Source organism: Chiloscyllium plagiosum, unplaced genomic scaffold (genome assembly GCF_037043375.1).
Source record: "Chiloscyllium plagiosum isolate Xiang-an unplaced genomic scaffold, Cpla_swu_hap1 HiC_scaffold_33, whole genome shotgun sequence".
Taxonomy (NCBI): Eukaryota; Metazoa; Chordata; class Chondrichthyes; order Orectolobiformes; family Hemiscylliidae; genus Chiloscyllium; species Chiloscyllium plagiosum.
In genome coordinates, this window is record NW_028270171.1 from 25727039 (window position 1) to 25750315 (window position 23277).

The window sequence follows — 23277 nt, forward strand, 5'->3', positions numbered from 1 at the left end:
AAATAGATTTCTCTCTTTTTGGAAGTTCTCCTGCACTGTCAGCATAATACTATGTTAGTACACTACAAGTGTTTAAAAATCAAATATATCCAGTATTTTTAATGCTGGACTGCCAAGACAGAGACAGTGATTCTCTTACAATGTTTATGACAGATCTGTAAATCTTAAAGATAAATTAACCCAAGTTAGTAAATAAAATTTTGATGCTGATATACCAGTATGCAGTAATAATTGTGAATCAACAAAATGACATGCTTTTCAAAACCTGTTTCATGCAACAATATTTTATGCCACAAACCAGGATACATGCCTGCACTGTTCACAAACCTGCTACATTCTTAAATGACCAATCAGAACTTCAATTTCATAAAGCATAGCTTGCGGATTACAGTAGAGGGAATTGATAACGTGCACTTTACTATTTTATTCCAAGTTGATTAGTTCAAATTTCTGATTATGCAAAGACTGCAAGAGCCAAGGCTGCCTGATGGTTACACATAGTAGAACTGAAGCAACAGAACACCTTGGACTATTTGTTTAAGTGTTCTGCCAACCCAATCAAGTCTAACACCGTAAAAAAGGTCCAGTAATGGGATGCCAATTTTCCTCCTTTCTCAGCAAATGATGGGGTGCTGGACACCAAATTGGAAGAAAGAGAGAAGGGGGAATTGTGGAAAGTACAGTTTAAAAAAAATGCTTAATTGAGGTTTAGTTTGTAATGGCCACTATCTTAAAGAAACTGGCACGTCACCAAGCCCCAAGAATAAAAAGCTATATTTGAATTTAGGTCCAACAAAAACCAAATGATTATACTTATGAAATCAGGCTCATTATTGAATGCAGAAGAAAATTCCTTGTATTCCAAAAACGAGTCACTATTAAGATCAAGCTAATTTCAACTTTTTCCACACAGGTGCATCTTGCTTACGAGTTGGTGGAACATGTTTCACCATTGCAGCTCGGGATGAGGCGCTGTTGAAATAGTTGAGCTGCATTAACCTCAAGCGAAGGGGAAACAGAAAAGAAAACTGCACAAGCAGGAATGGAGAGGAAAGATGAGCATTCAAAGCAGGCGATTCTTGGAAGCATCGATCTACGGCACTATCACAGTCTCCTCTCTCACTTCACCTGGTTCTAGATGTAGAATAGGAAAGCGTGTATAGAAATAGGCTCTCTGAAAGCTTTTTATCTCTGCAACAGACACAGAGACATCAAGGCAAAATAAGAAAAAAATTCTTTAAAAAACTAACAATGAAACTACAAGATACACAAAATTTGGTCTCCTTAGGCACTTAGACAATTGTTAAATGAGTCATTTAGCAATTATAGCATTGACTGATTCTTTGGAAGCAGGTGCTGAGTAGAGACCAGGCATTCCTCTAAACAGTGAGGGGTAGGGAAATATAAAAGACAAAGGTCACTCATCAGTTCTTGATATCAAGTTACTGAGCAGCATTAACAGAGGCCAGTAGGTAGATCACCTGTTCATCTTGGGCTAGTGTGTTAATGTGATTTTATAAATGGACATGTACAGCTAAAGATGAAACATTTTTGCTAGAGTAAAATAAGTGCAACTAAACAGGTTAATTGCTTCCATTTTACAGGGAATACAGTAATACAAAGTTTCCAATACAAATAACTTAAGGTGAAATGCAAGAAAAATCTCAACCTGCTACTTTACTAGCCTGACTGCAGTGGTCAAGAAAACACTGGAATCTAATAATAAAGAAGTTTTAAAAATGCATTGAGAAAATCATGAATTAACGAAGAGAAAGACAACAATATCATGAAAAGGAAACTTGTTAAATTTTACTTTTTAAAAAAAACATTGCGCAAGAGAAGGAGAAACTGGCAGACAGAGCCTACTTGAATTTCTGAAAATGTGCCATATAAAACAATAACGTGCAATTTAAAAGCTCATGGACAAAGGGTTGGTTAACAGACCTGCATTAGAAACAGTAGACAGACTGCAACTGGTGGAGTGGCATAAAGATCAATGCTAGGATCTCAGCTTTTAACTATGATAAATACTTAGAAACAATACATTGTCATCCAAGTGTGCTAACTATACAAAGGTAGGTGGAAACACAGGATGAGGGGACAGAAGTTACAAAGAGGTACAGACAGACTTAATAAGCAATCAGTAAGATAGGTAGGTAGAAAAAGATGTGAGGGCAATGAGGTTATTCATTTTATATATATCGTCAAAATATAAAAGCAAAATTTTAGAAAAAAGTCTTCTAAAATAAGATGCAAAACTTGTAAATGCTGATATTCAGACAGAGTTATGAAGCTGTACAGGGAATTCCAAAACGTTAGCACGCGGCAATAGAAATTAGGAAGACATATGGAATGTTCGTCTTCATTATAAAGGTCATTGGTAGAAGATAAGGAAATCTGGCATAATTGTGTGGTTTTGATGACAGCACAAGTGGAGTGCTTCACACAGTTTGATCTCCATCTTTAAAAGATGGATACTTATGCATTGAAGGCAATACAGCAAACATTTCCTCAGTTGACCCTTGGGATAACAGGGCTGTTTTATGACGACAGGGTGGAAAAAAAGTTGGTATATTCTCTAGAATTTAAAAGAATAAGAATTGATCTTATTTGAAGTATGCAAAATCCTGAAGGGGTTTGACACAGTAGAGACAGAGCTCGTTATCGCTGGGTAGGGAATCCAGACTATGGGGATATAATCTCAGAATAAGATATCAATAATTTAAGATTGAGAAGAGATTTATTCATTCAGTCAAAGGATTGCAAATGTTTGGAATTATTCACCCCAGAGGGTTGTGGATGCTTTATTGTTGAATATATTTAAGGCTAAGTTAGGTTGAATTTTGGTTTCTCAGGAAACTAATTGACACAGATAATGGACAGGAAGGTAGAGCTGAATCTGAAGAACAGCTATCATAGTGAATGGCTGAGAAAGCTTCATGCACTATGGTCTGAATGATAAAGTTCAATGCGGCATATAGCCTAATTTTGCCCCTTTTTCTCATATCCTTGCTTAAAGTAATTAAACCCATGAAATTTCAAATAAATGGATGTATTCCACATAGAAGGAAAATGATGATATTTGTTGTATTCTACAGACCACTTTTTTCTAAGCTGATTTCTGTAATATGCAAAAGTCTAAATGGCAATTGCATTAGTGGGATGAAGCACTTCACTACTCAATTTACTAATCATTGCTTAGAAGAAGAAATTTAAATTAGTTTACCTAACCAATTTTCTAAGCAACTAAAACTCATCCGAAGCCAAGATTTGACTGTCCTATCTGCAAGACAGAAAGGCAACCAACAGCTAGCACATTTCCATTACATGAACTAAATTAAGGCTCAGTTCCGTACAATGGGTATGTCTGTGCTGGACCCTTGCAATCCCAATGTTATAATTAGGTACACATTGTGAAGACTTTCAAAATTCAGTTTGACAAGTGACTGGAATACCAAATTAAAATTCACCAATACTAAAATGTGTTGCTTTCTAGATTCAGGGAAACATGCAACAGACCATGCTCTGCATTTAAAAAAATCTGAAATCCAAAGCAACATAAACCTGAGAATAAAAGTATAGAGACAACCCAGGTTATTTATTTTCACCTACCATCCCTCCAGAGATCAGCTATAAACTTATCAGAAGATTGATGCAGTAAGGTGGCAATGTTATCATTCAGTGGGTCCATATTTTTCATCAGCCATTCATTTGCTTTGTAGTCCACCTGCATTAAAGAGAGGTATTACCCAATAATCTCTACACAGTGAATCAAATATCATTATATGGTTGGTTGGATTCTGATTATGAAATTTGGAGCATATAGATTTTGCTATGTTCTGTGTAGATAGCACATGCTAAGGTAAAGAGACTAAAACAGTTCAACAAAATGGCAATTAAAATGACTGGACCACCTTATGCACTCCTAATAATTCTTTTAGATAAACCACATAAATGACAGCCCATCAAGTTTTGAATCAACTTACCTTGCCAGCATAATGAATAATGCAGAAGTCAGCTTTGTCTTTTAGCTGCTTAGGTTTCTGGAACTTAGGATGGGTTCCCTGCTCCTGCATCACTTTCTCAACAAATGTCTTGTCAGTGGCTTTGGGGAACCAGCACTCTTCATCAAGCAGAGCCAGAATACCAGGAGGGCTAGCCTGAAAAATATTTTTGAGAAACAAGTTAGCCCCAATATTCTTCTGGGAAGCAAATTAACTAAAAGCATTAAGGGAACAAAGACTTACAGATTTTTCAATTAAGTCAATGCAAGGTTGCAAGTCAAGACCAAAATCAATAAAATTCCATTCAATTCCTTCTCGCTGATATTCTTCTTGCTCCAGAATAAACATCGTGTGATTAAAGAGCTGTTGCAGTTTTTCATTTGTGTAGTTAATGCACAACTGTTCAAAGGAGTTTAGCTGTAAAAGCACAGAAAATAAAGTTACTGGGAAGGGAGTAAGAATTAGTTAGTACCACATAACAATTTGTCGGTTTTACTGCAAAGCACCTCTTTCTTAGTCAAGATCTGCAAAGTTCCTGCCTTGTTTTGTTCTTGTAGGATCTCATCATTAGTTTGTCAGACAATGTTGACATTACAACCTTAGAGATTACACACTTTAAGACTGCATCACGCCTTTACAGAGTCACAGAGATGTCCAGCATGAAAACAAACTCATCAGTCCAACTCATCCACACTGAATAAATTATCCTAAATTAACCTTGTCACACATGCCAGCACTTGGCCCATATCCCTCTAAACCCTTCCTATTCATATACTCATCCAGATAAGTCTTTTAAATGTTGTAATTTTACCAGCCTCTACCAGTTCGTCTGGTAGCTCATTCCTAACACACACCACCCTCAGAAAAAAGTTGCTCCTTAGGTCCCTTTTAAATCTTCACCTTCTCAACCTAAACATCTGCCCTCCAGTTCTAGATCCCCCCAACCTATTTCTATACACGCTTTCCTATTATTAATAAGTATTGCTCATCAACAACAGTACGTAGATGTTTATTTAATACCTTTAAATTGAAACGTTTCAATTCAATATTCAAGTTCGTTCAAAAATGAAAGTCTACAATCAAAGTCTGGATATTTATCAGCTTAATGTCAAGTCTTTGAAATACACTCAATATTTGCTCCAAAAGTCATCCTCTCCAGAGGTAAAAAAAAACTGGCATAAAATAACAGATACAAGGACCATAGCGATTTTTGAGAAGATTTGCAGCTCAGGTTGATGACAAGTATGTAGGTAGTTCGCCAAGATGAGGCTTGTTTTCAAATGTTTCGTCACCATACTAGGTAACATCAGTTAGTGTCTTCGGTGAAGTGCTGGTGGTATGTCCCGCCTCTCCATTTACAGGTCTTGGTTTCTTAAGGTGGATCATGTCATTTGCAGCTCCTTTTTTTCAAGGGAGGGAGATTGGTTTAGATCTTGTGTTTATTGTTGGAATTCTGGTTAGAATGCCATGCCTCAAAAGAATTCTCGTGTTTGTCTTTGTTTCACCTGTCCTAGGATGTGTTTGTTGATTTTCTTTATCTGTACGTATGGAAACTAGTGATAGTGGGTCATGTCTTTTGGTGGCTAGTTGGTGTTAGTGTATCGTGATGGCAAGTTTCCAATGTATTGTTTCTTACAGTTCTTGTAAACGACATTAGTTTTGCTGTTAATATCTAAAGGACCCTTTAAGTTTATTAGTCGCTGTTGAAATGTATAGGTAGGTTTGTGGGCTACCATGATACCAAGGGGTCAGAGTAGTCTGGAAGTTATTTCTGATATGTCTTTGATTTAAGGCAATGTGGCTACAGTTTTTGGTTGTGTTGTGTCTGCTTGTTTGGGTTTGCTTCCGAGGAGGAGGCCCATAATTTAAACAGAAGGGAAATTGGCTTTCACTCAGTTGCAGGTTATAAACTATTATAAATAGCCCTGAAATCCTGCCCTCGTACAGCCACAAAGGGTCTTTCTGTTCTTGGTTGTCAGATCAGCAAATTACCCTCAACTTTGAAATACCTCCAACCAAACAACCCAATTAATTCCAAGATACCTCAAAAATCTCAAAGCCAGCAATATCCAGAATGCCCACAAAGGAAGCACCCTGTCTCTTGGTCCTATCCAAAGCTTTGTTGATGCGCATAACCAGCCAACGGAAGAGGCGCTCGTAAGTGGCTTTGGCCAAAGCCTCAACAGCAAAGTCAGCCTAAAATGTAAAACAAAATTCAGGTAAGCTATTTAAGACAAAAAAGTGAAAAGGTCAAATAATTATTGATTATCAAAACTGAATAATACATGCAAGAGTAGCTTTGAAAAAATTAAACATAAGGCAGATTATGAAATGTGCAACTGTGTCTTTTAAAATAGGATGCATTGTGAAATTATTTGGTTTGCAGTATCTATCAAAAGCATTACAAATATGCCAACAGCACAAGGTTCAACAAGTTATTAATGCGGGTCTATATGGATCTATGTTAGTCTGCCAACTTCAGCCAGATTCTTCTTCCTTGTTATACTTATCTCAATGCACAGTTACATATTACAAAATTACTTACAACATACATTAATAACTTGGATGAGGAAAGTGAATGCACTATAGCCAGGTTTGTGGATGACAAAATAGGTGGGAAGACAAGTGATAAGAATAGACAAGTTAAGTGAGTGGGCAAAAGTTTAGCAGATGGAAATCAATGTGGAAAAATGACAGGTTATGGACTTTGATAGGAAAAAAAGTGTGATTATTATTTAAATGCAGAAAAACTGTAGAAAGCTATGGAATAAAAGGATTTGAGAGTCCATGATCATAAATCACAAAATTGGCAATCATTGGTTAACAAGAAAGGCAAATGGGATGTAAGCCTTTGTTCAAAGGGAATGGAACATAAAAATAGGAGATTTTACTTTTTTTAAAAAAAGGCATTAGTCAGACCACAGCTGGAATATTGCTAACAGTTTAGGGCCATTACCTAAAGGAAAGATATACTGGCATTAGAGGCAGTCCAGAGAAAGTTACTGGGTAACTTAAGATACTGGGTATGGTGGGACTGTCTAACGAGGAGAGGTTGAGTAGATTGAACCTGCACGGATTGAGATTAGAAAAATGAGAGATGACCTTATTAAAATATAAGAACCTGAGGGGACTTAATTGGGTAGAACAGCCACACTCCTCCTTCCTTGGGTGGGGGAGTTCAAAACTAGAAGGCATCGGTTTAGGGGAGAAGGGAAATACTTTAAAAAAAAAAGGAACTAAAGAGAGGATAGTGCATCTATGGAACGAGTTGCCAGAGGAAATGGAGTCGTCTGGTATAATTACAATATTTAAAAAGTAGTCTGGATGAGTATATGAATAGGAAGCATTTAAAGGGGTAGAGGCCAAACGCTGGCAAATGGGATTAGATCAGACTGGTATGTCTGGTCAGCGACTATGAGTTGGACTGAAGGGCCTGTTTCTTTGCTGTATAACCATGACACTCTGACTAGGATAGACTGGGACTAGAGGGCATAATCTTAGAAAAAGTTGTAAACTTATGACAGGTGAGGGAATTTCTTCTCTGAGGATAGTGGAACTCTTTACTGCACAGATCTAATGAGGCTGGGTTGTTAAGTATATTCAAGGCTGCAACAGACAAACTTTTAACCAGTAAAGAAATCAAGGGTCAGAGATAAAGCCAAGAAAATGGAGTGACAGAGGTCAGATCAGCCACGATCTTATTTTAATTAGTGGGCTGAATGGACAATATCTGCTCCTACATTTTATACTTATTTCACATTTCTCAGTCCTGACAAATTCACTGAGAATATGCCACAGGGAACTTGCTTACAATAATGGCCATTACCAGAAGTATTTCATAATATTGACTATGCTGGATGTATGTAGACCTGCAGAGAATTTCAGTGAATTCAGCAATTGTGTTTTTAATCAACTACTCACGTTATATTATATGGATATTCTCAAAGTGCTGTGAAGCAGATTTACTGGCCACAAAATGATTACAAGAGAATATAAGTAGTTCTGATTACAAGAAAACATAGGTAGCACTGTATTCGGCAATTGCCGGGCTACTGTGGCGACTATGCAGCAGGGAGAAAGAAAGAAAGAAAGAGGGGATCTTTTCCTCTATCCATTCTGAACAGGAACAGAACCCTAGGGGCAGATTTCTATCAGTATTACTTTACAGGCATTACAGGACTGGCAATAGACCATGGGAGATGATATTAAGAATGAGCCTGCAAAATAAATATTCAGTTAATGAAGCTCTCAGGTATTTAAACCAGATGCAGTACAGAAAAAAAATGTAACATTTCTTTAAAATGTATTTAAGAATGTTTGTAAAGGGCTTTTTAAGAGCATCAATTAAAAAAGGATGAATTGTCATTTTCTCATGTCAAGGTAACATGGCAAATAAGCAATATGTTTGCCACGTCATATTGACATGTACATATTTATATTTTGAGAAAATGGCAATTCATCCCCTGCATGGTGGCTCAGTAGTTAGCACTGCTGCCTCACAGCATCTGGGACCTGGGTTCGATTCCCGCCTCGAGCGATTGTGCAAACTCCACACAGACATTCTCCCCATGTCTTGCATGGGTTTCCTCCAAGTGCTCCAGTTTCTTCCCACAGTCCAAAGATGGGAAGGTTAGGTGAACTGGCCATGCTAAACTGCCATAGTGTTAGGTGCATTAGTCAGGGGTAGGAGAGGGTAGGAGAATGGATCTGAGTGGGTTAATCTTCGGAGGTTCAGCGTGGACGTGTTGGGCCAAATGGCCTGTTTCCATACTTTAGGGAATCCAACCAACAAGAAGGTCAAACAGAATTAATGAAGTGGGAAGTGAACTGGAGGCAGAAGAGATCAGTACACATGTAAATGGAGGTAACTAAAGCAAAACACAATTATCAATCTTCTTGTATAATTAAGAACATGCCTGGTTCTCTATGAATATGGTCATTTTTCATCTGGTTAAAAAAATCAGAATTACAAACGTTCTTGTGTGAAGAGCAACACTGCTAAAAACTCAGACATGTAATAAAAGTAAGTGCTCAAAACAAGACTGGGTCTTCTGGTTGTTTGAAAATAAACTCTGGAGAGACATTTCATCTGGTTTGATGTAACCTGAATGAGAGACCATTTGTTGATAGATGCCCTGTTAGTGATAACTGTATCTGGGAACCTCAATCAGTTGCTGCAATCAGTGCAGAATCAATTTTATTTTTTATTAATTCATGGAATAAGGCAGTGCTGGCTGGGCCAGCATTTATTGCCCATCTTTAAACTTGAGAAAGTGAGGACTGCAGATGCTGGAGATCAGAGCTGAAAATGTGTTGCTGGAAAAGCACAGCAGGTCAGGCAGCATCCAAGGAACAGGAGAATCGACGTTTCGGGCATAAGTCCTTCTTCAGAAATGAGGAAAGTGTGTCCAGCAGGCCAAGATAAAAGGTAGGGAGGAGGGACTTGGGGAGGGGCATTGGAATTGCGATAGGTGGAGGGAGGTCAAGGTGAAGGTGATAGGCCGGAGAGGTAAGGAAGAAGATTGCAGGTTAGGAAGGCGGTGCTGAGTTCGAGGGATTTGACTGAGACAAGGTGGGGGGGAGGGGAAATGAGGAAACTGGAGAAATCTGAGTTCATCTTTAAACTTGAGACGGTATTGTTTAGCTGAGTTCTTGAACTGTTGCAGTTTGAGTGAGAAATTGAGCGTTCTGGCTTACTAAAGGCCATGTTGAGAGACTCTGCAATTACACAGATAGCACATTGATGAAGGGAGCAAAGTCGGTTCTTGAGGTCCTGTAAGGCCCCTTTTTGCATTAGTGAAATTCACTTTTCTCATTTAAGGAATCATTTGCCTGTAACTCAATTTTTAAATTTATATTTGTTTTTACTCACACTCAAGTAAAAGCCAAAAACAAAAAGGAGCTAGTTAATTTCTTCCTCGAAGGCAAAGTTTATTACTTTGTTTTAGTTTCCCAACAGAAACTGTAATTGATTTCTGGGATAGCAGGATTGATAAAAGAGGAACTTGATTAGGTTTACACTCACTGGAGTTTAGAGGAGGGATGATTGTATAGAAACCTATAAAGTTTTTTTTAGAAACAGGACTGGACAGGATAAATGTGGAAAAGATATTCCTGATAATGGGAAATACAGACCCAAGAGTCTCAGTTTTAGGATACGCGATAGACCGTTTTGGACTGAGATGAGGAGAAATGAGAAGGTGGAATTCACTACCCAAAAGTGCAGTGAATAAGTTTAAGGAGTTAGACAGATTTTTCATTGGTAAGGGTTGAAGGGTTACAGGGAGAAGGCAGGAAAAGGTTTGGGGTGGTGGGGGGGGGGGGGGGGGGGGCGCCAAGAGCTTATCAGCCTTGATCAAATGGCGAAACAGACTCGATGGGTCAAATGGCCTAATTCTGCTTCTGTAATTTACAAGCTTATGAAATGTCTTCACCCAGATCAGCAACCCTGTGGTATTCACTGCCATAGAAAGGGGAGGCAAAAATATTGAATGTTTAAGGTGAGAGATACAATTCTTTGGGCTAATCTGACCAAAAGATATGGGGCGAAAAGTGGGAACAAGGTATTGAGTTGGATTATTAATCATTATCATATTGAATTCTTGAACACTTTAAAAAAAAAAGGACCAAATGGCTTACTTATATTTTCTATGCTGTGTTGCTATATATTATGAAAGGTTTTACCGTAGAAATTAGCCATGTGAGAAACAGTAGAAAAATAGCTAGTTCCCACTATCTTGAGACAGATATGTTCTCCTGCAGTTTGTTATTGTTTGTAGTACAGAATTTAAACACTGCCAAAAGTCAAAGCTGTTCATCTTGCACTCATCAAGACTACAATGCAAGAAACCAGAGAAGGAACATGAAGTTTAAACTATGGAAGAAAGGTAGGATGATTGACTGGACCATTGCTGGCATGACATTGCAGCAGGAACTGTTAAATGTCAAACTTAATTCGCAAACCATGTAGGTAGACTGATTGATCAGCATGTTGCTGTTGGAATAGAGATTGCAAGTGATCAAGAGAAAGGAATCACCGAGGATACCAGTGGGCAACATGCCAATAGTGCTCAATCAGCCCATGTTCACAACCACATTCAACAGTAGATGCAATTCTGTCACTGGATAGGATTTACTAAGTAAACCAGACTGTTCAGAAATACAATGGCAGGCCCACAGTTTGATGTATTTGCGTGTGCTCGAATCTATATAATGCAGTACACTTATCAAGGTACTTTTATCAGTGACGGTCTCTTTAACTCCTTTGCCAAAAATTTGCTGCGGCCCAAGCAACGTGCAGACCAATTGGAGCCTGTCTGGACCAAGAACTAAGGATGATGGCAGCATATCTATCAACTATCTCTATGCCAATGATGATTGGTGCGCTTTTTCCAAGTCTGGTTTCTTGCAACTTAGAAGATGCAAGATGAAAAGCTTCAACTTAATATCTCCTTTTAACAATATTTAAAAAGCTGCAAAACTGGTAAAATGTGGGAGTTCAACACACTATCCTTTCTCTCAAATGTCCAAATGCCTGATTGTAACTCGTTGAGCTCAGTATATAAAGCCCAGACAAGAGATATACTAAATAAAAAAAACAAAACAAAAAGGAACTGTGGATGCTGGAAATCAAACAAAAAAAAATTGCTGGAAAAACTCAGCAGGTCTGGCAACATTTGTGGACAGAAATCAGAGTTAACATTTCAGGTCTAGCGTCACTTCTTCAGAACTGATGGTAGTTAAGAAAAGGTTGGTTTTTGTGCAAAAATAGGGTGGGGACAAGGGGTAAGGAGTAAACAATAGGTGGAGACAGAGACCAAAGAGAGAGAAGAACAGTCGGACAAAGGTGTGAGTAAGGGTCAGGCAGGATAATGGACAGCAGGAGGCTGGAAGAACACAGCAAGCCAGGTAGCATCACGTGGTGAAGAAATCAACATTTCAGGGGAAACCCTTCTTCAGGACCCTGGTCACCCTGGGAGTGAATAGATGCTAAGGGAGACTATTATTGGCTGACAATGGGTTTGTGCAATAGCAGACTATGTGATAAGAAGGACTGGGTGTGTGGGGGTTAGGGTAAGGACATAGGAGAAGGTGCCTCAAGCCCTCAAATTGTTGAACTTGAGTTTGAGTCCAGAAGTCTGTACAGTTCCCAAGTGTTCTTCCAGCTTATGCTATGCTTCACTGAAGCATGCAGCAAGCCTGAAAGAGAGGTTGGCCAGGGATTAAGGTGCTGAAGTGGCAGGCAACTGGAAGCTCAGGGTCTTTTCTTTTGCAGACAATACTGCAAAATGCGTTGCTTCACATAGAAGGTGTGCTTGGGCCCTCAGATTCTGAGAAGGGACCAAATAAAATGGGCAAGTGTTACACCTTCTGCGGTTGCAGGGGAAGGTGCCATGAGGCTGTTGGAAGTGAAGAAGTGGACCAGTGTGTCCCAGAAGGAACAGTCCCTGTGAAAGGCTAACAAGGGAGGGAAGGTGAATATGTACTTGGTAGTGGCATCCTGTTGGAGATGGTGGAAATGGTAGCTAATGATCCTTTGGATGTTGGTGCTGGTGGGATGATCGGTGAGGACTAGGGTGACCCTATCACTGTTGTGGGAGGGAAGACAGGGATGAGGACTGAAGCATGGGAGATGGGCAAGACCTGGCTGATGGCCCTGTCAACTACTCTACTGGGAAATCCTCATTTAAAGAAAGTGGACATTTCAGAATGCCTCTTTACTAAAGTTGCCATCATCCGAACATATGTGACAGGGATGGAGGAACAGGGTGTATGGTTGTGTAATCAAGCTAACTGCAGGAGTCAATTAGTTTGTAATGAATATCAGCACCCAGCCCATCCCTAGAAATTGAAACAAAGATATCAAAGGAGGGAATGGATGAGTCAGAGATGAACCAAGTGAAGTAGCGAGCAGGCTGGAAATTGGAAGAGAAACCAATAAACGTTTCCAATTCTGCAGGAGTGCGGGAAGCAGCACCAATGATATCAATATACCAGGGAAGGAGTTGCGGTTGAAGGCTGGAACAGGACTGGAACAAGGAATGTTCCACTTACCCCACAAAAAGAGACAGGTATAACTGGGCCCCATGCAGGTACCCATGGCCATCCCCTCAACCTGAAGAAAATTATAGGAGTTAAATGAGAGAGGCTGCTCAGTGAGCACAAGCTCAACCAGGTAGAGGACGAAAGAGGAGGATAGAGGAGGATGGAGGAGGAGAAGGACAGTCCACTCCTTTTTTCTAGGATTTTTTTTAGTCTGCCAGGTAATAACAGCACCATCTTTGTTATGAAGTCAGGGTTGGATCAGAGAGCATGGGAGTTGCTTGCAATAAAGGGTATACAAATGCAAGTGACTTTTTAATGCTGTTACTCCAATTGCTTTAAATCTGTAAGTTGACAAAGTTATTAAGAAACAAACCTTTAAATTGTTTCAGTTGTTAATGTGTTAGCTTTTAAAATGTTTCCACAGAAACTAAGCCAATACTCACTTGTTCTTTGGTTTGAGCTTTCTGAACATAATCCCTCCCAACTTTAATGCGGGGAGTGAGAATTGCCCTGCTGAAGTCCATAACATTGATTCCCAGCAGATGGCAGACTTTCTGGGCAGCTGTAGAGTAAAGACAAGTCTTGAAGATTGAACAGCCTTGTTAATTTTATCTCAATGAGAATCTAATATTTTGTTGTCAACAAAATATCAGGTTCACCTTCAATAAGTTCTTATTCATTAGAGACAGAGTTAACAGCATTGAAAATGGCAATTCGGTTCAAAATGTTGTGTCAGTGATGGTGTTCCAAGTCTTTTCCCACCTTTAGTTTACACAATCAGCTTATTCTTCTATATCTTTCACCCATGTAACCTACTTTGTTTATTGCATCTAACTTACCTGTATCAACTACTTCAGTGTTGCAGATTCTACTTTTTAACCACAAGTTTTATTTTATTCACCCTTGCTCCCCTTCATGTTATCATATTTATGACTAATTATTGACATATCCTATGTTTATCCGACCAACCTATTAAGTCACCTCTCAAAACATCTTTGAGAGCACAGAGCTGTTTAAAACTTAGTTCAGCCACGATGCTGATAAATCTTTGTAATATCAACTTATTTTATAATGCAAGAGATATCAGAAATGACGAAAGCACAACGTTAAGCCAACATTATAAGTGAACACAACTCCCCTAGTTTACAATACTATTCATCTACAAAATAATCTGTGCTTTGTTTACTTTTTTTGGTCTTAAACTGTATTGCATGATATCTGTAACTAACCAACAAGTCCTTTGCAACTTTAGATTCATATTGCCTCCCTCCAAAAAAATACACCCATGTCACATATTGATATTGCAATAAATTTGCTATTTACACACCTATTTTGCAATTTTATTAACATCTTATTTTGTCACAGTATTTCTCCATATTATGTGTCTCCCCTGTTTTGGTCAAATTTATTTGTAATAGTGTACTTTTGATTCTGAAATCTAAATCATTTGAGTGAGTGTAAAGACCACAAGCACAATCCTGACATTAAATGCAATTTAGATCTGCTGCTAACAGGTCTTCTCTCAAGTTCTCGAAAATCTAACGTATATGCGGCAGTTGTCTCTTTCAGAGAGGTGTTGCCAGTGCTGCTGAAATGTCTGCTTCAGACAAGCAATTGACAAACAACATTGGAGTTCGTCCTAGGTGCTTTTTTAAACGAAAAGAATCATGACTGGGTGGGGTCAAGGCTCACAGAAAGGAAGATTCTTAGGTTTGCTTTCAGTTAGTTGAGATTTTCTGCTGGATGCTGAGCTAAAAGCTAGAGTTCCTGGCTGCTAAAGTGAGGTCTCAGACAGTGAAGCTTCTTCAAAAAAGTCACAAGGGGCAAGTTCTTTCTTCTGGACTGGAGAGACACAACATATCAGTACAATAACTGTTTTGCTGAATTGCAATTTTGCTAAAGGTGTACTTATGGGATGCTGCCTACATTGGAACAGTTGATGACTAGTAGTTAAATAATGCATGATCTTGTTAAGAATTTAAAAAGTTATTGTAGTTCTGTTCGCCGAGCTGGGAATTTGTGTTGCAGACGTTTCGTCCCCTGTCTAGGTGACATCCTCAGTGCTTGGGAGCCTCCTGTGAAGCGCTTCTGTGATCTTTCCTCCGGCATTTGTAGTGGTTTGAATCTGCCGCTTCCGGTTGTCAGTTCCAGCTGTCCGTTGCAGTGGTCGGTATATTGGGTCCAGGTCGATGTGCTTATTGATTGAATCTGTGGATGAGTGCCATGCCTCCAGGAATAGCCAAACAGAGAACAGCCAGGGAATTCCTAGAGGCATGGCATTCATCCACAGATTCATTCAATAAGCACATCGACCTGGACCCAATATACTGGCCACTGCAACGGACAGCTGGAACTGACAACCGGAAGCGGCAGATTCAAACCACTACAAATGCCGGAGGAAAGATCACAGAAGCGCTTCACAGGAGGCTCCCAAGCACTGAGGATGTCACCTCGACAGGGGACGAAACATCTGCAACACAAATTCCCAGCTCGGGGAACAGAACCACAACAATGAGCACCCGAGCTATAAATCTTCTCACAAACTTTGAATTTAAAAAGTTAATTATGTTTTTTTGTATTTTAACTGTTTAAGAATAAAGTGTGTTTTGATTAAAATGTGTTGTGGACCAATCAAATCACATTGAAACCACCTGCCTTTAAAAAGTTAAAAAGTTAGAGTCTAGGCTATCTCCTTCTAATACTTTTGAGGAGGAATCTGGTCTGGTCCTTAACAAATTGAGGACTCTGGTCCAGGATCAAAATCTCTGCTGTACCATAACAGTTTACCAACAAAGTGCATTTATATAGTATCATAAACATACTATATCTCAAGGTTCTTCAGAAGAATGATAAACTGCTTTATAAACCATATAAGGAGTTACTAGGACAGTTGAACAAGAGCCTAGCCAAAGAAATGGGTTTTAAGAAGCACCTCAAAAAAGGAAAAGAGAGACGCAGAGAGGTAGAGATATTTTAGGGAGGAATTTCCAGAGTTTAGGGCCAGTGTTCTGTCTGATTTCAATGGTAAACAGCTTTAAATTTCTGTAATCTCCCAACAAGGAACAATTTGAGCAGCTTGCACGTATCTTAAACAAGGAATCAAGCGGGCGAAAATGGGTCATGAAATAGCTTTAGTGAGCAGAATTAAGGAGAATCCCAAAGCATTTTATTCTTATAAAAGAAGCGGGTAACTAGAGAAAGGATTGGTCCACTAAAAGATAAAGGAAGGCAGGCTGTGTGCCGAACCTGAGAGAATGGGTGAGATTCTGAATGATTACTTTGCAGTGTTCACTGAGGAGAGGAACATAATGAATCTTGAGATTAGAGATAGAAGTTTGATTAGTCTGGATCACGTTAGCATAAGTAGGGAAGATGTGTTGGGTATGCTAGAGGTTATTATGGTGGACAAATCCCCAGGACTGGATGGGATCTACCCCAGGTTGCTGATGGGAGAGAGAGGGAAATAGCTGGGGCCTTGACAGATATCTTTGTGGCATCCTTAAATACAAGTGAGGTTCTGGAGGACTGGAGGGTAGCTTATGTTGTCCCCCTGTACAAGAATATTTCGGTTAACTACAGACCAGTGAGCCTGACGTCAGTGGTTGGGAAGTTGCTGGAGAGAGTACTAAGTGATAGGATCTATTTATATTTAGAAAAGAATGAGCTTATCAGTGATAGGCAACATGGTTTTGTGTGCGGGAGATCATGCCTTTCCAACAATTCTTCAAGGAAGTGACCAAGTTGTTAGATGAAGGAAGGCTGTTGATGTCATATACATGGACTTTAGTAAGGCGTTTGATAAGGTTCCCCATTGTAGGCTAATGGAGAAAGTGAAGTCGCATGGTGTTCTAGCTAGGTGGATAAAGAACTGGTTGAGCAACAGGAGACAGTAGTAGTTGAAGGGAGTTTCTCAAAATGGAGAAAGGTGACCAGTGGTGTTCCACAGGGGTCAATATTGGGGCCATTGTTGTTTGTAATATACATAAATGATCTAGAAGAGGGCACTGTTTGTATGATCAGCAAGTTTGCAGATGACTCAAAGATTGGTGGAGTAGCAGAAAGCATAAGGGACTGTCAGAGAATACAGGAGGATATAGAAGGCAGCAAACTCCACTACATTTTTTATAGCTGTCCAACAAGAGCAAGATCGTCTGCTTCCTAAGAATTGGCAGACTGATTGCATTTCATCCAACAAAAATGGAGGAAACACTATTTCCTCTGCAACCCAGCAGTTACTGCATCCATTGCTGGTATGGGGTGGGGGAGTCCAGAACTAAAGGGCATAGATTTAGGGTGAGAGAGGAGAGACATAAAGAGAGATCTAAGATGTAACTTTTCCACAAAGAGGCTAGTACGTGTATGGAATGAGTTGCCAGGGGAGGTGGAGGAGGCTAGTACAATTGCAACATTTAAGAGACATCTGGATGGGTACATGAATAGGAAGGGTTTGGAGGGATATGGGCCGGGTGCTGGCATGTGGGACTAGATTGGCTTGGGATACCTGGTTGCATGGACGAGTTAGACCGAAGAGTCTGTTTCCATGCTGTACATCTCTATGACACTTAGTACATAAATAGGAGAGATATGGACCAGAAGCAGGCAGGTGGGACTACATTTAGCATGGACCGAAGAGTCTGCTTCCACGCTGTATGGCTATGTTCTTTTAGAAGTTTGCAGCATGTTGTACTCTAAGCCAATGTTGATGAGCAACCGGAGGTGTTGGGTGAATGGAACCTGGTGTAGTGAGATTTGGATAAGATGTAGTTTAAGAAGAATGGAAATGAGCAATTTTCTTAAAATAACTTTGAGAAGGTGTTTGTCTTAGAAGGGTAGCCTAGGGGGGGTGGGGAAGAAGCCACTTTCAAAACTTCCTATTTTCAAATTTGCTAGCGCTGTTTATGAAACTTGTACAATTTTCACACTCACCAAGCAACATTACACCAGAGTCTAATTATTATATTTTAAAACAGAAAACTATAGGATAAGAGGAAAGTCAATCAGTCCTAAACTTGAAATAATACATTTGCTTCAAAGTTCAGAACAAAAAGATCAGCTTTGTTTTATGCACTGACTTTCAGACTAAGTAGACTGGATTCTGTCAATAGTTCAAAAGACAAAATTTTAGGAGCAGCTTTTTTAGAGTAGTCAATTAGTGACTAGCTGTTGGATAATAAAGGTGTTAACAAGTGAATCAAACAGGTATTTTGCATCAGCCTTCACTATACAGCATACAAATAACACCCCAGATATAAATCAGGAAATGAAATCGAGGAACTCAGGAAAATCACAAACACCAGGAAATGGTACTAAACTAATTGCTAGAGCTACAGACTAAAGTTCTAAGATGCTAAAAAAAAACAATCTAAAAGTAGCTAGTCAGAGTAACATAGCAGTGTGGATAAAAGTCTGGCTAACCAACAGGAAATGAGATGGCATAAATGTGTTTTTCTGATGAGCAAGATTGATGAGTGCTGTGCCACAGGAATCAATGCTGGGGCCTCAACTGTTGGAACAATACTTAGAACAAGGATTGTAAAGTATGGTTTGCTAAATTTTCTGACAACACATATAGAGAGAGGAAAGTGTTGTGAAGAGAATACATGGAGGCTACAAAGGGACTAGTTTATGACTTCTTGTTTTTTGGCCATCAATGACTGCCTGTTTAAAACATGAATGTTAATTGGTGGCACAACATGAATTTAGGAAAAACACTTCAACCAATTAAGTGCGTTAAAAACAGAAGTAAAAGGTTACTTATGTGAATAAAACAAAGAAGAAAGCATAACTCCCAAAGGTTTCTCTTGTTACAATTAGGCTTACCTGTATTATCAGGCATAGAGGCTTGGTCGGTGTTGCGTTCCTTCTTGAAAACTATGTTTCCAAATTGAAGTACTGCAGAAACAACCTTCAGCATGGCTGGAAAGAAAACCAAAAATTCATGCATAACTTAACATTTGTGCTAATGAAAAGTGTGTCAATATACCGTGTTAATAAATCAACACCTTACTGACATAAAAACTTTGCAGAGTGTGTAAACCAGGAGGGTAGATAGAGTAACCTAATAACTTAGATGTCTCCACCTCATGTTGGCTCACCAGCAATACTGGGAGAAACTCAACAGATTGCATACCTGTTCTCGGTCTGGGAATGTCAGGAGAAGATACACAAAAGAGACTCAATGACAAAAAAGATGCAACAAACATAATTTATTTTTCTTTTTTAAATGGATGCAGTCACCAAATGATAACCAATGTGCAATTATTTATTGGAACAGGTGCAAGGCCATAGATGAAGCACAACAGATAAGACTAAAATTAAGTGGAACGTGGATCTGTGCATTACATTGTCACGAGTCAACTGACCTGGCTGAACTTTCAATAACCGAGAATGAGAAAATTAAATAAAAATGCTGGGGTCTATAATCAGAGACACAGTATGTGTGGTGAAGGTGGTAATACTGAAGTTGAACGTAAAGGGTAGAATGCTCTCTTTTGGACCCCTTATTGCAGGAGAAATTTAAATAGTTTGTGGGATCCAAAAGCTCAAATTATTGAACTTAGAACTGAATAATGAGAAAAGATCATTCATCTTGGGATTTTACCTTCTAAAGTGGGAGATGCAAGTAGGAAAACTAAGTATTTAATCTTTCACAGGCATGAGGATTTTGTATCCAGTAAAGTCGGTCAGATATGGGACTCAGGATTTTGGGGACAAAGTTTGAAGTTTAGTAAAGTTTCAAAAAAAAGTGATAAAATTGAGGAACAAGTTCCGAAAGAAGGGGTGCTCTTCCTAGAATTTAAAAAATGACTGCATTACATATTTAGAAAAGGAATTCTTGGCCTTTAGTTCCAGAATCATAACAAAAGAAGCTGACACTTCTCTCTACAGCCTTCTGGTCTCAATATTGAATCAACAATTTTAGGGCTTGAGGCACATTTGCCCACATCCTTACCCCAAGCCCCACACACCCAGCCAAGCCTTGTTATCACATGGGTTGCTATTACATACAACCCACTGTTGACCACTAATTGTCCCCATTAGAAACTATTCACTCCTGGGCTGATCATTATCCACTTCTTTGCCTGTCCAACTGTTCTTCTCTCTTTGACCTCTATCTATATCTATTGCTTAGTCTTTACTCTCTCCCTCTTCTGCATAAAAAACAGCTTTTTCCTAGCTACCACCAATTCTGAAGGGTTACTAGACCTGAAATATTAACGGATTTCTCTTCACAGATGCTGCCAGACCTCAGCTTTTCCAGCAATTTCTACTTTTGTTTCCTATTTTCAGCATCCGCAGTTCTTCCAGTTTTTAATTGAGGAACTAACAAAGTTTGGAGAGGTGACTATATGGTCCAATGTTTTCCTTGGCAAAAATACAGCACTATGACAAAATAACCAAGATTTATTAATTGACAAAGAATACTTACACATAAAAATAAACTCCCATTCACTCTCTGAAGGGCATTATACCTCTCAGATACAGCATCTAGAGACAGATAGTATGTATCGGCCTTGCTTTGCTGACCACTTCCTGAAAATCTGTTTTAGAAATAACTGTACTTCTGTACAGCTATGAAATAATTCTAAAACCACAGCCATACAAATGTTTATAACCTTAATGTATAGATCTGTAGGTATAATAATTTCAAAGTAACAGATTTCTTTGCTTTGTAAACACGATTGCTCAGTTTTGTTTGTCTCTCTGCCCCTCCCCTATCTATCTTCAAGGTTTCTTTCTATAGAGGGTGCCTTCGAAGGTATAGGAAAGTAAAAATTAAAAGTCTGAAGCAGTGTAAATAATCTATGCTAACATTGGTAATAAGTAATATTTAAATTCAAAATATACCCAGTGGTAATGATTGAAATGCTTTCTGACAGAAAATTAATTTTGCTTCAACATTCTTAATAGCTATTACTGGCTTAATAGCTATAACTGGAACCATTTATTTCAAAGCAAAATCATTAAACTAGATTTATAAATTATTTATCACAAACCACTGTGAAAGAGATACAAACAATAGGTCAACTAACTCTTCTGATGTGAAATGAATTACATTCATTCAGAACTTAGCTTAAAAACTAGTAAATTAAAGGAACTGGGAAGAAGGATACACCTATTCTTTAAATGGTTTACAAGGACCCTCCAATTCAGTATGAGTGTCAAGTACAACATACATATGCGTCACTCCACCATTTGTTACTATACAGTAAGCCATACCAATTAGTTCATCATCAGGAATTCCCATGATTCGGAACGCCTCCATCGTTTCCTGAAACAAATCCTTGTCTTGCTGTCCAGGAATGGTGATGTGGCCATTAGAGAGAAATCTGTAGTTATTGTAACCCTCTAATAATAGATCAGCTGCAAATCAGGAGATTTCATATATTAGCATTGGAAGGAATAGAGAAACTTGCAAACATATACAAACGAGTTCAGGACATCCAATAATGTTTTACATTCAATAAGTACTGAGGTGCAGTCAGTGTTCTAATATAGTAAAATCATCCTTGTGGGGGCTAAAACCTTTAGTCAATTTTGCAAACACAATTCTCCAAATATAATAAATTTAAGAAAGTGGAGTTAAAAACAAATTATGTAAGACGATGAAGTAAGTTTATTGCAGGTAGGATTCTTTTAAACAGACATGAAGCAAGCAGTACTATATGGCTATCCAGATGTACCCAAGGGCCATTGACTTCAGATAAGGCAGTTGTGTGCTTGGTTGTTTGGATCAGAGGACCAATCATGGTAGTCATTATTGGATGTAGAAATAGTTCCTTATGCTCATTTGCTTGAAAACTGACTACACACATTTCTTTGTCAAGACATCCACTCACAAGAGCAACTAATAAAGCAAATGAACTGCTAAACTAAAACAGAAGCACACACGTCAAAAGAAAGATTAGAAGCCAGACAAAGGAGAAAAGGATACGACAAAGGAGAAAAGGGTGCATGTATCAGATATCAGGTTAATACAAATGCAAACAAAGCTACAGAAAATTGAGTGCAAGTGGGAAAAGAAAAGTAGTCACAAGGAGAGACTGGGAGTCAATGTAAAAAGGAATCCAAAGCTTCATTTATATGCTCAGACCACAAGGAATGAGGTTGATTAGGAAGCAAAAAATGGAGGGGGAAAGAATATAACAAAAGTGTTAGGAGTTTGCACCAGTCATTATCAATGAGGTGGTGCTGCCGTCAACGTTTGAGGAAAGATTTCTGAGATACTAATCATGTTATAAAGATGGATTAAAAAGGCTGCGGTACTTAAAAGGTGATAAGTCACCAAGACTGGATCAGTTGCAACCTAAGATACCATGGGAAATATGGTTGGAGATTGCAGAGGCATTGTCAAAAATCTTCCAACACTCCTCAAATACAGTGGTAGTATCAAGGACTTGAGAATCGCAGATGTTAAACTCATTCAAAAAAAAATTAAAGGATAAACTCAGCAACTGCAGTCAGTTCAACTATAGCAGTGGGAACACTTTCAGAAATATCACTGATAAAGCAGCAACTGAAGGTACTGCATAGTGCAAAGGCCTTTACAATATGCTAACAAAGCTCTGAAAATCTGTTCTCCAGCACTAGACACAATCCTAGACAAACTGCTCCAGACAGCTACAAAAGCAGCATAAATCCAACCTGGTTGAACACCATCTGATCATGTGGAGGAGCAGGTGTTGGACTGGGGTGGCAAAGTTTAAAAAAAAAATCACACCACCAGGTTATAGTCCAACAGGTTTATTTGGAAGCACTAGCTTTCGGAGTGCTGCTCCTTCATCAGGTAGTTGCGAAGCAGGACCATAACACAGAATTTATAGCAAAAGATTAATGTCTTGCAACTGAGATGATATATTAAACAAACCAATTGTTATTAAGTCTTTCATCTTTTGGAATGGGTTGCAGGTTTCTGTTGAATATGTAAATCCTAGAACTTCTTTTAAGTCACATTCTCAAGATAACTTAAGGTCGTATATTTTTTAAAAAAAGAGTTTGTGTGCGTGCAAGCTTGCTAAACTGCATATGTCAGTGTGATGTTGTTTAATGGGCTGTATGATGGGTTATAAGTGCGTGTCTGCATAGTGTATAATGTAGTGGGGTCACTTGTAATGGGACATGAATTCAAGATCCTGATTCAGGCCATCCTCGTGGGCACCAAACTTGGCTATCAGCCTCTGCCCAACCACTTAGCATTGTTGCCTGTCCAGAAAACTGTCTTGGAGGA

At 38.8% G+C, this 23277-nt stretch overlaps 1 protein-coding gene across 2 annotated transcripts in view; it reads right to left on the bottom strand.

Annotated features, from left to right (window-relative positions):
* The window catches only part of LOC122542322 (myosin-9-like), a 169611-nt gene that overhangs the window by 62723 nt on the left and 83611 nt on the right, over positions 1-23277 (bottom strand). For both annotated transcript variants that reach the window (XM_043679971.2, XM_043679970.2), the window contains 7 exons: positions 21270-21413; positions 18870-18965; positions 13493-13611; positions 6048-6200; positions 4248-4421; positions 3987-4160; positions 3613-3727 (listed from right to left, as the gene is read on the bottom strand). In XM_043679971.2, coding sequence (XP_043535906.1) covers positions 3613-3727; positions 3987-4160; positions 4248-4421; positions 6048-6200; positions 13493-13611; positions 18870-18965; positions 21270-21413 — 975 coding nt within the window. The remainder of the gene's footprint in view (positions 1-3612; positions 3728-3986; positions 4161-4247; positions 4422-6047; positions 6201-13492; positions 13612-18869; positions 18966-21269; positions 21414-23277) is intronic.